The sequence below is a fragment of the Columba livia genome, chromosome 4 (genome assembly GCF_036013475.1).
Source record: "Columba livia isolate bColLiv1 breed racing homer chromosome 4, bColLiv1.pat.W.v2, whole genome shotgun sequence".
Lineage (NCBI taxonomy): Eukaryota > Metazoa > Chordata > Aves > Columbiformes > Columbidae > Columba > Columba livia.
The window spans coordinates 73402986-73421004 of NC_088605.1; the positions used below are offsets into that span (position 1 = coordinate 73402986).

Here is an 18019-nt window from a genome sequence, read left to right on the forward strand (position 1 = left end):
CGGCTGTAAGTTATTAGTCTCTAAATTTAGAACTGCAGGTCACTGTACAAGACTTTAAGGGGATCTATTGTATTTGCTTTGGGGGCTGGGGCTGTCTGAAGCTTGGAGGGCAGCTGAATAGATGTCTTCAAGGGATTTGTTAACTACAGGGCTGACCAGGTTTGAAAATAGCTAAATGGAAAGCAGTGAAGGTACTTCACTGCCTGACCGGCATTTTATAATTCTGACAGTTATTCTTATGTTAGAACCAGAACTAAGCTACTTCTCAACAATGTCTTTGTTCCCTTTGTTTTTGCTTAAAAGAACCATAAAAAGGGGAGAAACAGTGAACATGACTGAAATACACAAATGCACCAGACATACACATCTCTTTCCTTGTACTAGTGTGTGGTGTTACAAGAAAAAAGGGGAAAGTGTTTCAGATATAGCCATGATTTTTAATCTGATATTGTTCTTTTAGAATACTTTAACTTTTGTAACCATCAGTTTTTTCACTTACTTTGTCTTTAAGATACACGATTAAATACTGACCTTACAAACTAAGATAATTCAGAGCTGAACTGAGGGTAACCTGCTGGCTTAAACCTTGCTATACATGGATGTTTAATACAAAGGTTTATTTTTTGTATAATACAGGTAGTAGCAGCAGAGGTCTGGTCAAGAAATAAGAGAAAAAATACTGTAGGCTCTTCTGGGTTTATGGAAGTTGGAAAATTCTTTCAGTGCACAGCAATATTTTATTTCTAGATGGCAAATAATTTTTATTTCTGGCACAGCATCAATGTCTGTGTGAAAAATAGGAAATTTTAACGTAATTATTCTGTATTCCAGGAGCAGTGTTCATTTAGTTGGGACTGGGGCCCTTCTTTTCCCACTCAAGGAATCTGGAAAGATGTTAGGATTGAGGCCTATAACCATTATCACCTGATTTACTTTTCTGTGACTTCTCTTTTTGGTAAGTCCTGTCATGACTTTTTGTTGTTATTTCACCCTTGGAATACAAACCATTTTATTTTTAAGCTTGATTAACTGTCAGGTTAGGAAACGTTCCGTTGTTTCATTATGATTTTGTGCATAGTTCTTGCCACAGCACACTTTTTTAGGTCTTAAAACAGCACTTCAGTACAAACAACAGCGATTAACTATGTTGGAATACATAATCTTGTTTTGCTTTAAGATCCCCAAATAACTGCACAAATATATGCAGTATAGCTGAGATTAGTCCCTTCTTCTGTTTTGAAAAGTTTCTTTTTTATTGGCATATGTTTTCACCAAGACTTGCGATAAATACATCTCACTTTTGTCTCTCCTCCATTTAAACCAAAGGCAAAGCTGCCATGGGAGTTTAGTGTTGTGTTGGGAAGACAAATGCACAGTGAGCAGAGTTTCAAGAGCGCTGAGTTTTCAGGACACAAGTGGAAGTCTGAGAGGAGCAGTTGTGCTACACAAGGATAATTTGTTAAGGCTGCAATTTGAGAGGGTGGCCTCTTCCATTCCTGCTACCTAACTTACCTAACCGGTTTCCTCCCTTGGTTGTGATCTTTGGTTTGCCTGTCTTTTGTTCTGAAGATCACTTCAGATGAGAAAAAGTAGTTAATTTTCTGTTGAAACTTTCTGTAAATGATAACATGCCCCATTGTAGACCACCCACACGATTTCCTTCAGTGCCTGTTGAACCCAGTCTTCAGTGGAGTAAAGACTAGCACATGAGTCCTCTGCACTGGCTTGAATTTCAGCCCTTGGGAGTAGAGTTGTTGTGTATGAATAAAAGAGGAAGACGTCACTCCCTGGCTGCTTTTAAAGCTTCCTGAAATAGCTGCAGGTCTTAGCTAGAATTAACGTGACTGGAATTTCCATGGAAAGCCCCAGCACAGACTCCCTGTGCTCTCTAAAATTTAGTGACAGTAAAAATCTTTTCTGGTCCCTCCCACATTCCCACAACTCCACCTTCTGGTAGGTAAAGTCTTGTTGTCTGCACAAGCTGAGAAAGCAAACCTCCCTCATTCAGCAGAGAGTGGTTTGGAACCAGAGCCAGGGCTTATTCGTATTCATACGCAGTAACATTTGAAAAATAAGAGAGTAAATTAACAACTTGGATTCAAGCTGCCTGTGCAGTTATATTGCTCATCCGATCTGGTGTCATAGACCACTGAGTCTGTAAAAGATTCATTGTTCTTGATTTCTGTGCCTAGACCCCATGGTTCATGCAGTTCGGAGTGGGCTGGAATTTCTATATGCCCTTGGAGGGGAGAGAAAACACAGTAAAGGCTGACCCTTGCAGGGTCGGATGGGGGGTTTTCTAACCCCTTCAACATTTCTGAAAATTGGTCTTCCTGGGTAATGCTAAACTTGGGAACACATTCATTGCTCCTCATTCTACAAACGACAGCAAAAATTTCACCAGGGCAGAATGTAATTCTTTGCTTTTGGAGGGAGCTCTCTTTCTCTCCTGGAGGAAGGAGAGCTGGAATATATATCCGTGAACAAAGAAAGTGGTTAGTAGCTTGTGTATACAAAATATGTCTTAGTTCTAGTTTTCCTTGTTTTCTGTTTTATTTGCTTTTGCTTGTATGTTCATCTGTAATATCTGAAGTATAGGATTAGCTAGGCTATGTTTGTAGATGGGTAATTTAATTGCTGAACTTAATGGGAAATTTACACATTAATCTTGAGTACCCTTGACCATATTTTGCCTTATTCAGTAAGTTCTGTAAAGGACAGGACTGCCTGAGGTAACTGTAGAGAGATTTCAGGGAAGTCATTAACTTGTTTCTTGTACCACACTTGGATGGCAGAAGGGACATAAAGATACAGCCCATCAAGTCTAGACACAATGGGCCCAATTCATCCCCAGCATGACTCCATTCACTTTGTCTAGTGACTCTGGGATGAATTCAGCTCGTTTTCTGTTAATACTGGTTTTGTTTCACCAACAAAAGTGATTGTACTGCCTTGTGATTACGATCTTTCCCAAAGAGCACCATGTTCATATGAGTGCTGACTAAAAGCAAATATAATGTCTATGGGAGTTGGTGGGAAAAAAATCCTTCCTAATAAAGTGACTGGTGTCATGGTCTCTGACTTTTATACAGAACTCTGAAAAACCCCTGGATGGCTTTTGAATGAAAAAAAGAGAGAATTATAAAACATATATAAAACATAAATAAAACTCTTCTGAGGTGGCGAATGTAAACACAGATACCAAATGCACTGAACAAGATTAACCCTCTAGGTCTGGTTCAAACACAGACTGAAATTGTTAAATTTAATTTGAGGTGTTTGAATTGTTTCTTTGGTGAGAGATAATGTTAACTAATATGTATATAAACACATTCCCTAAATTCCCATTTTTTCCCCCCTTTACTTAGTAAAGAGTGTTCAGCAGTGGAGTCTTGAAATCGAGTCTATTTTTGATGTAGTTGCCTCCAAGCCACTTACAGGTCTTGTGACTGTGAACATTCCCAAATTGCAAACGCAGCAAACGTTCAGTGTGAAGCTTCAACCTGGAGAAGGCAGCGTTGTGCTGCTTGTAAACATCAACAAGGTAAGGAGGTGTGTGTGTGGAACCCCAGCCAACTGCAAATCATTTCCCCTGGTTTCCAGTGTGTCTTTCTGCCTCCATGCCAGTTTTTGCCTTCCCTCCCCTTCCTGTGTTGGTGACTTTAACAACAGTTCTGTATCCCTCACAGGACAGGAGAAGTGTTGTTTTCCTCTCTAGAAACTGATGTCTGTGGGGCCATGTAGCTCTGTGTCAAAAAGATTATGAAGCCTTTACCTTACTGCAAAACAAAAAGATTACATCATTACCAGCCACTGCTAAACGAGTGACTTAGGTAGATAACCTTTGGATACCCTGTGTCACTTCACTTAACTGGCAGTAGGTATCTTGTATCCCATGCCATTGTTTACTGGTTTGATTGGGACTAGAATGTACTACAATACACATGGCTCTCCCAGGAAAGGGAGGAAATATTCCTCAAACCTCTCAGCAGATACTTTTTCAGGTAAATGAAAGCAAAAGAGCCTTATAAAGAACTTGACTGGCAGCAAGGTTGGTGGAAATTTTGTGGAGTAGTGCTTCCTTACCTTGGCTTATAGTCCCTTGGGTAGACAAAACTCATGAGGAGTTTTAGAGCAGTAAAAGATGATCTAATGAAGAGAGAACTCAACTGAAAAATTACTAATTTGGTATGCATCCCAGTGATGAAAGAAGGAAAAATTGGTGTGCTTACCTTCAGAGAGTGTTGGGAAACTTATGTGGTGGCAGGCTTAATTCACCACCATTATTTCACTTCTACAGAATTGGTTTTGTTTGTTTGTTTTTTAAACTGTTGAGTTTTTTCACACAGGCATAATTGAGAAAAGATATACAGACTTGAGAGGTGAAGAAAATCCATGTATCTGTTCTAGTTGACAAATAGGTAGGTGTCTGGAATTAGGCAGGGAGCCCAGTGTGGCAAAAAGTATCATGAACTTTGTCTTGGCTTCTTGCTCAGAGCGCAGGGCTGCAGTAGAGCTGGCTGTGCAGGGTGGGAGCCCTGTGTCTGCTTCGCTGCTGGGCACGGTTCGATTTGGGGGTGAGCCATGTGCTGTGAGCAGGAATTTGGGACTTCCGACAGTTCTGGCAGTTTAGAATGTTTGAGGATCTGCCCTCAAACTTTTGTATGTCTTACTGGCTTTACTGATTGTTGCTGTGTAACTCTGCATTTGTTTCCCCAGTCTGAATGCATTACGTGTGTATTCTCAAGTTATCTCGTCAGTTGTTTGAGTGGAGAAAAAACGTGTTAAAGGCAAGCAGGGTATTTATGTTCTAGTATGCTTCCTCAGTGACTTGCATACTTAAGTGCTTTGTTTTATTTTGACATGAAAGCATACAAACATATGATTTTTATTACTGTTGTCATCTGTCATGCAAGTTGCATGAGCAATTACAAATACCTAGTTTCATTTCAAACAATTATTAGTCTATGCTTAGCCTTTTCAGGGATTACATTAAGCAGGCACCACAATGCGAAACTTCAAAAATGATGTTGGTGTATTAATTGCTCTACCCCCAAGCTCAGAAGAAATCTGTCAGTGGGGTATGACTGCAGGTTTGTGAGGAAGCCCTTTCTTCAGAGCAGAGGCAACAGTGTGTTATTATTCTTTGTACATAGAAGGCTTTGCTGCATGAATTCACATCAGCTGATCTTGCAAGATGCCCTGCAATGTGTTTCATGTATCAACGAGCCTAATGGAGCCCTTACTCTGTATGACAGGCTTGTGTGGCGCATGTTAAATAGTGAGACCTCACCAGAACTTTATTTCTCGTTGAGAGCTTATTGCAGATTATGTTGTGAAGTCAGCAGACGTTTGGGTGATGTGTCTCATTCGAGATGCGTTGCAGCCTTCCTGCAATTGCCACACAGAGTGCTGTGTTGCTAACATGACAGCATTTTGCTTCTCAGCTAAGGGAGAGCGTGGGGGTGACATCATTAGTGGCCAATGAGACACTCCAGCCGTGCCAGGCAGCTGCAAACACTCCCGTGTTGTTGAGGCGCACGCTGATTTTGTGCTTCCATTTTGCTCTGTGCGACACAGAGATTAGTAGTTCGGCACAAGCAGTTGTGATAATTCTGTATCGGGGAATCTGAAATGTTAGTAGGTACATTCATGATTCTGTCCAAGTATGGCTACAGCAAAACATGTTGTTGGGCTGCTCTCTGGCCTCACTGTATTTGAAAAGATTGAGGCGCTCCTTACATGGCTCCATTCAGTGCTGATCCCTCCATTGTTTGGTTGCATGCATTAGTGCTTTCTTTCCATGATTTTTGTGTTGTGTACTCAATGGGCAACTGTTGGCAATAGGGTTGAGCAGCAGAGTAGGCTGCTGATGTGAATATTACTCTGTGACTAGAAAAATGAGAAAATTAAATCATCCTGTCATCCTAGAGGTAGTTTTTTTATGCTTGTAAAAATTATGGAGGACTAATGAAGTGATCAGGAGGCATAAAGAAAAAGCAGAAAACACTGAAAAGAGAGAATGAAGCTTATAATCTGATTTAAAAGCTTGACATAAATGAAGCAGTCAGTATGGTCACATATTACCAAGGTTACAACTGAAAAGCATCTCCCATGTATATTGAACGTTGTATGTGATAGGTAAAAGTATCAATGAGAGGAGCGGTAAGATGCAGAAGCTAGTGAACAGTGTCTGCTTCTGACACTTAGATATTTGAGTTTTGGAGGAATATTCTGTCAGTGTAGTCCAGCTGAGGGGTAGCAGTTAAACACGTGTATGTGTGCCAATGGCCCATTGTGGACACAAGATGAAGTGATAGCCCGGACTTCAGTGGGAGAGATGGTACTTTTCTCTTTAAATAATTTTCACCTGAGAGCTGCAGCCAGGGAGATCCCAGTTACCACGTCCCAGCTGAGGCACATAAACTCCTTAGAGCTGTGGTAATTAACACAAAGATACCTGAGCCCTTAGGTGCATGTTATGGATTGTTTTATACACATTGCTCTGACTTTCTCTCTTGTATGCTCAAGAGTTCTGCAGTGGAGGCTTGGTGGCCAAATGGACATGGAAAGCAAACAGGATACAACATGACAACAACTTTCATTATGGAGAGAGGACACCAGATTGAGAAATTTTCAAAGGTAAGCCCTGGGGCTTATTACTACTGCATTGCAGCACCACTGCTAGAACACCTGCTCTGCATAGCAGGCTTCTAGAGCTCTTTAAAATTTTGCTGGATTGTAATATGCATATGAAAATGCTAATGAGAAATGAGGGGTTTTAATGTCACAGTATATATTTGTGTGTTTTCTGGTAGCCTTAGCTTGTATGGATGTCTTTATTTGCATTCAGACTGGAAGATGTCCTACAGTTATTTGGAAACTCAGGAAAGAAGAGGTGTTTACTTTTTAAGTTTACTATCTTAAAAGAAAAGCACTTTTAAACTTCATATATCATGCTCGTTTTTTGTATCATGCACTGGAAAACCCTTTTAGGTTTCTATAGATTATGCGAAGGCTTATTACTGAGAGTTTTTTTTGCTAATTCAATTTTTTTTTAAATTTGTGGGATAGATGTATTCCTAAGAAGCTAACATACGTTCATTCATTAGAATGTGATAGATGTGCTTTGGGTTTAAGACGAGGTAACATCTTAAAATATGACCATGAACGTAATATTCATGGATATTTGCGTAAGGGTTCCTGCAATATACTGGCTGTATAATTATATGTTTGTTTTTACTAAGAAGCCTAGATGAGGTAATTTTCAATTGTCTATTGGAAAAAAAATACAAATTAGACTGGGCTCTTTGTGCCATCAACATGCGGAAGCAACTAAGTAAATTTACACATCTGTTAGGTGATTGTGATGCATCTTGCTTCATTAAAAACTAATCTGGTCACCAGCCATCTAAAACTGCTGTTTACTGTAAGGTTTGTTCATGTGAAAACTGCTATGAAAAGCAGTAGCCCCTGGAGTCCCAGTCTTTATAGAGCTAGCCCTTAGTTTGATTATGAATTCATAATAGTAATTCTTTGCTATTATTAGCAATTTAATTTTGAAACAATTAAAAGCTACACCAGATAAACAGAGCATATTGTGCCTAGAAAAATCTGGTTGTAGGAAATATGGCTATAAAGCTGATAAAAAAAAAAATAAATGTATTGTTACTGTTGGAAAAGTGCACAATGATAGGAAAACTGATTGATTGCATCAGAATGTTTCATAGAGCCCGGTGGCATATGATCATAGGGACTTCATAGTCTACAAAAGATATTCAGAGGCTGCTTCATTTTTCCTCTTTAAAGGGAAAGGGGCGGAGGGGGTGGCAAATGCACCACACAGTGGGCATTATAAGTTAACCAGCATATGAAGCTTATATACTGATTCATAGTGTAAAAGCTATTATTCCTTTGTGTCTTCTGTGAAGCTGCCTTGGATTCTGACACACCTAGCCTGCACCAAGCTGTATAAGTGGAAAAAGGACCCATATGCAGTTTTTTCATGTTCTGCCACAATTTGCTGTCATGTCAGCAGGAGTGAATAGCAACATTCATATGGGTTAATAAGAACTCTGAGTAGTTCAGGGGATACAATCAGGGAAAAATGTTGCTGAAAGTTGTTGTTCTGTTGTCTACCTAACACTGTATTCAGGTGGAGTATGTTTCCCACCCTTCACCCCCGTTTTCAAAAAGAAAAAATTAGGGGTGGCACATTTCACAAGTGGTTTGTGCCCCTGTGAGTATCTACGTAACTTTGGACAGACCAGAAGTAAAGGGTGAGAACTGTATATGTGAGAAAACACAGCTTGGTCTTATATCAGATTAGACTACCTCTAGCTTGAACTACTCTCTGGTTTCTGGCATGTTAGTCTCCAAAACATTAACTAGTCCTTTGGGAAAATTTCTGGGTCATAGACAGAAGTTATGTCAGAATAAAATTGTTTTTCTTGAGGAAGGGTCTGTCCTGTCTCGTTTGCTATTGCAAAGTTGCTTTACTTCTTGCCATGCCTACATCAAGGAATTTATTATGGCTTTCATTGCCTTGTGAGGCATTTGTTTGCTTTTTGATTCTGATTTCCCATCTTTCTATATGGTTATTTCTTCAACACTGTAATCAGAATTTTTTATTTCATGAGGCTGTTTTAATACTTGGAAGAGCTTAACCTCTAGCTGTCTTTCCCTCCTTCCCTCTGCACCCTCTTTTCCCCCCAGGCCTTTGAGCATGACATCCAGCAGTCTTTCCTTCTGCCTTTTAGTTGTCACACTGCTTTCATGCTGTGTGCTAATTTGTTAGGTCACTGGGGTGTTCCGTGATCATATTTCAGCTCTGGGCATCTTCATCCTATTACTTTTCCTACTGCTAAATCTGGGAATGCCAAATGTGATCCACGGGTCACTTAATTAGGTACAAAGCAGTTACATGTGCCTCAAAAAGACAGGTATCTATTTCTTAATTGTGCCCCAAACCAGTTAATTACTCTGTGGTGGCTAGAGACCCTCTTCTCTGTGCTCCAAGATGGGGAGAGATGATCAGTCCTCAGGCAGCAAGGTCTATCAGACAGATTTCATGGTGGCCAAGGTGCTATAGGGGTGGTCCTGGCGGAGTGTTTCAGCCTCTTTGATTGCCTTGGGTTTGGCCAGTTGCATGAGTTCCGCTTGAACATGAATAAAGCAATATCACAGTACTTCTGTTACTAACATAGATGCTCCATTACAAATGCACTCTGAGACAGTCCCAACCTGTTTGATAGCAGCCATTAAGAGGATCTCCCAAATACTTTGGGAGCCCCAACTATAAATCCCATTCCATTTTGTGACACAAAAAAGAGCTGTGCTGGAGACTGAGGAGTTTTTCTCCAAGTAATGGAATTAACTGGAGGAAAGTTAGAACTTTTTTGCTAGTATAGTACTCATAATGTATTTTTATTTCTTTTGCAGCCTACAATATTTAAGATAAACGTGAAAGTTGTATGAAATACTGATTGGTTTTTTAGTTCAACTTCTCACGTTAAAATAAATCTGCAAAATTCTAGGAATGATTGTAAGACTTTTGTCCTAAAGCCAAGTTCATCATGCTAGTCTATATTCAACTGACCTAGTGTGCAGTGGGATCACAGTGGTAAAAAGGCAGGGCGTGCTGTCCTCGGTACAGGTATGAGATATTGCACAGGGAGTCTGAAATGTCCTCTTAGTGGTCTGATTTTGTAGTTTTTTTTCCGGCTGGGAATGCTTTTAGTGGTCTGGATGCTGAGCCCAGCCGGGGCAATACTGGAAAACACTGCAGGACTTGGGGCCAGTCCCATTTTTTTAATTCATTCCGTTTCTGTGTTTTGGTATTGCCACGCTGCAGAGGGGTTTAGTTTGAGGTCAGTGATCTGCGTTCTCCACTCATACGTCTGTTTTGTCATGTGCATTGTCTCTGTCCAGGTATTTAATTAATAACTGTCCAGTTGACTAAGAAACACCAAAGAGGAAGTGCAAAAAGCAGTGATTTCTTTGTCTTCTCTACCACTAGAAATAATTTTCTGTCTCTCCGTATGATTTTTGATAAGCTGAAAGTTTAAAACACGTAGTCCCTCAGTGGGATTAGTCTTTTCCCATTTGAACTTCAGCCTTGTCTGGTGTGTGAAATAAAAAATTACATTTTATCTAAAAGACAAGTGTACTACTTACATTTAACTAGGTTAATTTTAGCCTGATATACTGACAAATACTTGTCCCAACTGTAGCTTGTGTCAGAGAGAACAGGCTGTACTCTCCCAGCTGACCTTTTGAATAGGTAGAGCAAATATTCATTCAAGGGAGGAGTGGTTGCTATCTTAGGGGCTAGTTTAGAAAAACAGAGGTTCTTGACCCAAACTTGTTGCTTGGTGTGAACTGGCTGAAATGTGCCATTTTGTTTCACTTCATTTTATTTAATTTCTCAATGGTCTCCCTATGACAATGAGCAACAGGTAGCAGAAAGAAGGACGTTTTTCTTTCTGGTCTAGATAACTTGAACTGGGGCAAGGATGAAGGAGAAAAAGAAGTCTAAAGCCTCCCTGAACGAGATGTGTTCTATAACACTTTGCAGGAGCCTAACACGGCAGGTGGGGAAGACACCTCTACAAATGAGGGGTCAGCACAAAGTATTATTACAGTCGCCTAACTGCTCTCTCCTGGCTGTGGAATTGACTGTGTTCATGCTGGTGCAATCAGGATACCCCTCACAGCAGCAGTTGCTTTGATCGAAGTCCCCAGAAATGTCCAGAATGATTTCTTGAGAACCTTTCTCCCACCTGCAGAAATGAGTGTTTTATTTTTCAACGTCTGCAGTACACAATATGAGATATTAGGCTGAAAGAGCAGCTGTAAAAGTTTGCCGCCTTCTTGAGATGTGCTTATATCTGGAATGACCTTTAATGCCTTACACAACTACTGGTTATTTAGCTGAACTGGTCTCTCTGAAACCTTATTGCTGATGATGCTGTTCAAACACAGCTGCGGTGGCCAGAGGGCCCTTCACTTCCAACCTGGCGTTTGTGTTTGCGTGCACATCTTTTCTTTAATTGCTACACCTATTAAAAAGATATTTCAGGGCAGCAAAAGATTCTGCTTTTACTGGATGAACCTGAAAACAGGCATTCAGGGACAAGACTCACTGCTGAAGCTGCTGTAGTCTTCTTCTGTAAGGAGAAAATTGCAGAGTGAATGGTGTGTCAGATGTATTGGAACCGCTTCATTCCTCTTGCTGGTCCTCATGTGGACTTTAAACTGAGTTCTGCAGCAAGCAAACGTGCACCTGCCTCTTACATTTATACACATATGCACACTTGTTTGAGCATATTTTCTCCCTCTCTCTTAATGTGATAGTAACTTTAAAAAGTGAGCAGGTTTATCAGAAGGATGCTTTTTTTCCCTGTTATAGTGTGTTTTAATCAAGCAGTAATTTAGAGATGAGACGGCATCTTTTGACTCCTTGGCAAATTCTAAGCTCTTGTTGTTCAGTTGAATCCCTTTTTTAATGATTGCCTTCATTTATTTTAATTATTTTTTGTCTGCTTTAAACCTAAGTTTCATGTCTTCACAGGCCTATTTTCGGACAGTGGAACTTGTTCAGGAGCCTATTCCTGGCTCACCAGGCCTGAGTTTCTACTTTAGAATCAATGGCCGACCCATTTTCATCAAAGGCTCAAACTGGATTCCAGCAGATTCTTTCCAGGACAGAGTGACCTATGACACGTAAGCCACATTTGATGTTCTCTAAGGAGAAAGGATCATGTTTTCCTCCTCCTAATATCAAAGGAGCTCCTTTCAAGTTAGGACACTAATTGTTGTGGGTTGGAGGCCTCAGAATTAGGGCTTAATTAATATTAATAGCCTTGAGTGATGTTCAAGGCATATAAGTGCAATAAGTGATGGAAAGGTGGTGATTTGCTGTCCGCAGGTTACTGACCTCTCAAGTATTTTTAGGGGTGATCCTCAGGCTGTCTGATCCTATTGTCTGGGACACATTCATTGGTACTACTCCTCCCCCTCTCACTACCCACCTTCTCGCTATGCATTGTGGAATTTAGGAAGAGAGTATAGATTTCTGAATGAGTTTAAATGATGATGATTTGAGTTCAAGTGATTGATATTTAAAGTAGTATCTGAAGAGAAAAGAGAAAACTGATTAATAAAATATAGTATTTCTAAATCTGGTCCTGCTGATAAAAGTAAAAGCACTTAGTTGCATGTGTCACTCCATCTGTTTCATAAGTCTTAACAAGACCAAGTGAATTTTTTCTGCAAAAAATTGCTTTTTGAGAGCTCTGTCCAGACGTGCAGGCCGAGAAGCTATCAAAGTAGTCTGGTTCCTATCAAAGTTATAGTCTTAGATTGCCTGCTGATGATGAATGTTTGGGTTTTGTGTGGTGGTTTTTTGGTTTTGTTTTTGGGCTTTTTTGGGTATAACCGTAGAAACTCCTAAGTGATACAGGTTCACCAAACTTGTATAAATCTTTTTGTATTTGACAGATTATGGCTGCTCTTGAAGTCTGCAGCAGATGCCAACATGAATGCACTTCGGGTTTGGGGAGGAGGAGTATATGAACAAGATGAATTCTACGATATTTGCGATGAACTAGGAATGATGGTAAAAACAATAGACACAGAACACTTATTTAAAAACTGACAAGAACTCGTAAATAACAGAACAAAATAAGAGATGTAATACGTAAGTTCTAGCCATCTTTCCAAAGCATGTGGTCGAGTACCAACCTGAGAAGTCATATCAACCTGATTTTTTTTTTTTAGATTATTTTTTTTTAATTTGAATGCGTTTTGATTAGTGAGTCTGTCTGTTGAAACTGGAAAAGATGTTTTGGAAACTTTATATTAGAACCCCAGCTTGTATTTTCTCTTGTTACTGAGGCTACAGCTCTGTTCCTCACTCATCCCCACCTCCCTTCCCAGCCCAGATCTCCCCTTTATCTCCTTCTTTTTTCTGCCACTGTCTTTTTCCCTCCCTCTCCCTTATATTTCCTCAAATTAGAGCAACAAGACCGTGACTTCAACTTTTATCTCTTTTCAGACCAAAACTCTCATCGCTCTCCCAGTTCTACATTTCCTGCTCTCTTGGGAAAGGATGAGAGAAGGAATGCATAGCTGAGAACCTGGTACTAGTAATGGCGCTTGATGCAAGATGACAGTGTTTACACTGTAATGATCAGCACTGTAGGCATCAACAGGGACTTACAACTCAGATAGTTGTAAAACAAGTAATACATGGAAAAGGGGGTTATGCACAAGATCAAACAATATCTTTTCTGCACCTGTGTTTAGGGTTTACTTATGTGAGAACAGCCTCACGGAAGAAACTGAGTGCTTGACTACGTGGCCCAGGTTGCGAGCAAAGGCCTTGCAATCTGACCTCAAGGAGGCTTTAAGGCCTGCTGTATTTGAGTTTTGTGTTTTCGGCCACCTCCGAGTTATTAAAACACTGCAGAAGGCATTTATGCTCTTCTGTGCTGTGGAAATAGATATTATTTCTTTTAAAAGTATTTTCTCTTTTATAGCAATAACTGAAAAGGCTTGGAGGGGTTTTTTTGTTCAAACTTTTAAACTGAAATTATTTCACTTGGCCTGAAGCCAAGTGTGGAAGGCCAGATCCAAAGGGCCATTTTGAACAAGCTGTAATTGAGTATAAATGTAGCTGTAAGGGGAACACCTGCTGCAAACACTGATAATTCTAGATGAGTACCTTTTATTAGATGAGCTTGGAGGCACATGTTAATAAGTTTTGATGAAACAATGACTAGATGAGTGAAGGCCAAGTTGCATCTGGTGTTAAAATCCAAAGTAGTGTGTTTGGTCTTTCTCTACAGCATAAAAAGCGGGGAAACAGAATTGCTACCTTGCTGCTTTCTGCTGTGTGTGCTTGAAAAAAATAAAATGTTACATCTATTTTAGTCATCTGAATGAGTGCCCTGATTTTCAGAGCTTCTGAGCACTTACGGTTCTTTCATTTTTGACACCAGGCATCTAAGTAGGCCACTTAGATCTGTGCCTGCACAGTGCTCAATGCAGTATTTGGGTCTTATTTAGCAGCCAAAATAGCTCGTAAATGCAGAAAATCAGACCCTTATTCTGGGGGGGGGTGATGCTGGAGGCTTTTGGTTTTGTTTCTTCTGGTGGTCTTGCAAAGGCTTCAAAGTGCGTTAGAGTCAAACTGCGCTTAAGGAAAAACAGTGATAACTCACTGAGGGAAACAGCAAGAGAAAGTTTATTTCAATAGAGAGTTTTGACTCTACACAGTCACTGATTCTTCAGCAATAGCTTTGCTTTTTGATACAGCGCTAGGATTGTAACAATTATTAATGGATCCATTACCTCCATCTGTCCTGTTCCTTATCTTCAGTTTTCTTGGGGAATGTATGCTGAAAAACATAATGGAAAAGCATGTTTTTGCTGCAAGGAAAATGCGATTTTATGAGGAGCTGCTCTGGTGCTTGTGTAGCACCATGTGCAGAAAAGTTTGGTCTCCTACGGACTCCTTTGGGTTAATGTGCCCCTTCAAGAGATCTTTTTGTTACCGTTTGGGATAGACTATCGGGAGTCTATAAGTTACATCAATTTAGAATACAGAACGAGTAAAACGAGATCGTACCTGTCTCATTGGGTTCCTTTCCCCTTTTTTGTAATTTTTTTCCTTCAAGGTACAAATAGAGTTCATTGTTGAGTTGAAAGGCTTGCTGTTCTCTGGTGGGGTCTACCAGATCTTTCTTTTAAGAGGAAGATCACTGGTGTTAGAGGATCTGGTTTGTTTCTACCCCCTCTTACTGGGTAGGATTTGCCTTTTTTGCGATCAGTTTGTGCATTCATTGTGGAAGTGCTTTGTTAACAAGTACATTTTGAACATTCGTTAAGTGTGTTTGATACCATGTCAGAAAAATGACTCTTTCATGTTTTAATAAGCAGTGGGGATTTGGTGTTACACCTGCAAAGTAGTAAATACAAAATTGTTGTGTTCAGCTGGAGATTGCCCCACGTTCACATTTGAGCAATACATGGGTTGCAGTTATTCCACTGAAACGTACTGAACTCCCTCTACTGAGTGGTATTCCACTGAGCAGTGGAGGCTGTCAGGATCTGATTCCTAAGGGTGAGTATTTTACAACTGTGATACTGAGGAAATACACAGTGGGGTATGCACACGTTGAACCCCATGGAGGAATGTGGTTGTTCAGGTGGTACTTTCAAAGAAAAGAAAAAATAGAAGATTTTAATGATTTTTGACATAAATAATGTCTGTCTGAATAAATGATTGTGCATCCCAATAACTGTATGTTTTTCAAGTATGTAAAATGATTTGCTAGCAGATTTTTTTTTTCTTTTGTTTTCCTTGTAGATTTGGCAGGATTTTATGTTTGCATGTGCACTGTATCCAACTGACCAGAATTATTTAGAATCCGTAAGAGCAGAAGTTTCTCATCAGGTATTTTGTCCGCGTTTTGAAGCTCTATTTCCCATTACGTAGCTTTGTTTGACCGACTGTATTAGTTAGCTTTCCAGAAGTGCTTACTTGGAAGTGATTTTAGTGTACCTCTATGTAGCAGACACAAAATGTAACCTTCCTAAATCCTCGCTACCTTACTTGCAGGAGTAGTCAGTCAAGCAGAGGTACAGGCCTTCCTCATGTCCAAACTGCTCTCTTGTGAAGGATGTTTTTGAAGCATTCACTGGGAGTGAGCTCTGATGATTGCAGTGTGCCCTAGCACAGAATTTACCCTTTCCATGTGGCTGAGTAGATAAAGTTGGAGATGCACATGTGCATATGGTGGATACATGTCAGCATATTAAAAGTTTGCCCCTCTGTAAGCGTGTATTACAAAAGTTTGAGCCTCGTGGAGAGCTGAGGGAATAGTCAACGGTGCAGATAAAAACAGGAATCGTAGGCTCAGTGTATGTAATAAGCATGTAGACTTGTAATTCAACTAGTAGTGAAGTTATTTTCTTTTTTAATTTTTAAGAGAAGTAATTTTGCTTGACTTCTGAAACAGTACATTGTATTTCAGGTAAGACGTTTAAAATCCCATCCATCAATTATTCTGTGGAGTGGAAACAATGAAAATGAAGCAGCAATTGCAAGCAACTGGTTTTCCATACCTTATGCTGACAGAGAAACCTATATCAAAGACTACGTGATGCTTTATGTGAAGAACATCCAAGAAATAGTTCTTGCTGTAAGTGATCTCAAGAAACTCTAGGGGGACGTGGCTTGACAAAAGATTTTAATTTTTGGAATCTGAGCAACTTGGAGTTCTTTATTTTTTAATCCTTTTGGGAAATGAAAACCAGCACGTTATTGAGGAACCGCACTTTCCTGGCTCTTGAAAACAACTCCCTAAACTCAGGACTTATCCTCAAAGTAAAACAAACCAAAAAATGACTTATATCTCTAACAGTTTGTGATATCTTAAGGAAGACCTGAAAAATTCAGGGGATATCACAGAATCACAGAATGTCAAGGATTGGAAGGGACCTCGAAAGATCATCTGGTTCAATCCCTTGCCAGAGCAGGAACACCCAGATGAGGTTACACAGGAAGGCGTCCAGGCAGACACCTTCTTGTTTCCTTCCTATTTGTAATACCTCCATAAATACCTTCACTTCCAGTGGAAAAAAATCAACTTGCCCATTAATTAAGTAATCTAGATGATCAGATTTCCTTTATCCTGATTTTGTTAAGTTTTTTGGCTTAAGTAGGTTAAACCAAAGCTATGCTAAACATTGTCCTGATGCTGTCTAGTCATTATATTGTGTGTTTTTGAAAAACAGATTAGTGGTATTTTACAGTATATGAAGGCAAAATAAAATATCTTGACATAAGATTTAAACTGTGGGCATGCAGACCAGAAGCACCTGGAATCTATGATGAAGTTTACTGTGATTTGGCACTACCTGTTTTGTGCAGCTTTTGTAGTTTTACTTGTAGTTTACTTTACCTCCTAGAGGTAGTGCAGTTCTTCATTATTTATTGGAATATGATTTTAACTGACTTTTATGTGTGCATGTAAAAAGTCCCAAGTTGTTGTTGTGTAACTGTAGAGTGGTGAACAAACAATGCTTTGACCATAGGTGACTATTCGTAACTCATTTGTTAGCTAAGAAACAAAATGTTGCAAGAGTTTTGTCCAGTTAGACCTTTCCTCTTCAACAAGAGTATGATGGTTTTATTAACCTAAAAGTATTAGTAGCGTTTTCCTACTCGGTTATCCCTTGTCTAGCAGGATCTTATTGACTTCAGGGTATGATAATTTTAGTCTAATCTCTATTTTTTCCAGGATGGCAGACATTTCACATTATGATGCTCATGACCTGAAGTTTCCTTTTGCTAGGACAGGCACTCAGTATATAGGTGACAGTGGTATTATTGCTCGTCATTGGAGGCTACCAGCATTGTCAGACTAGTTGTACTCTGAGAATTTAGAATACATTTCTACCAGAAAAGTTGAAATACAAGGAAACAATAAAAATGAGGCCAGGTTTGAAAGAACCTGCAGGAAAGGATCCCACTCTTGAGGGCAGTTATGTATTCTAAATGGTAATGGTGTCTTATATTCCCGCTTAACATCTTGGTTCTAGATTTCTATATTTCAGTTGAGGTTTCTTGGAACTGAGTTGTTTGTAAAGATATGCTGTGGTGTTCCTGTGATTAGCTACACGAGTTAGGTGGTCAGTACATGTGCAGCAAAGTGAGGTGTTCCCACTTGATGCTGGTTTTTGGTTACAGTTCACTTGTGCGGTTTTGCTCTTCAGGACGGATCCTCTTCTATTTTAAACCCATAGAATAACTATTTTTTTGTGAGTGCCAGAAGGAAGCACACAGTTAAATAATTTCAGGTCCTGTGTAATACAAGCCAGCTTGGGGAAACCTGTAACTGCTAGCACTACTGGATTGGATAGCTTAAAAAGGCTTTGAAGTTTGAGCTAAAGACTTCAGGGAATCCTGGATATCCTGTAGTAAATTGTTTCAGTTAATTATTAATTACTA

At 39.7% G+C, this 18019-nt stretch overlaps 1 protein-coding gene across 14 annotated transcripts in view; it reads left to right on the plus strand.

The window, feature by feature from the left end:
• MANBA (mannosidase beta) overlaps window positions 1-18019 on the plus strand; it is a 55013-nt gene that overhangs the window by 13813 nt on the left and 23181 nt on the right. For 13 of the 14 annotated variants that reach the window (XM_065062842.1, XM_065062832.1, XM_065062839.1 and 10 more), the window contains exons 5-11: window positions 832-955; window positions 3369-3544; window positions 6532-6642; window positions 11573-11724; window positions 12502-12619; window positions 15374-15460; window positions 16026-16208. In XM_065062842.1, the coding sequence (XP_064918914.1) occupies window positions 832-955; window positions 3369-3544; window positions 6532-6642; window positions 11573-11724; window positions 12502-12619; window positions 15374-15460; window positions 16026-16208 (951 nt within the window). The remainder of the gene's footprint in view (window positions 1-831; window positions 956-3368; window positions 3545-6531; window positions 6643-11572; window positions 11725-12501; window positions 12620-15373; window positions 15461-16025; window positions 16209-18019) is intronic. The other variant, XM_065062840.1, reaches the window with a different exon arrangement.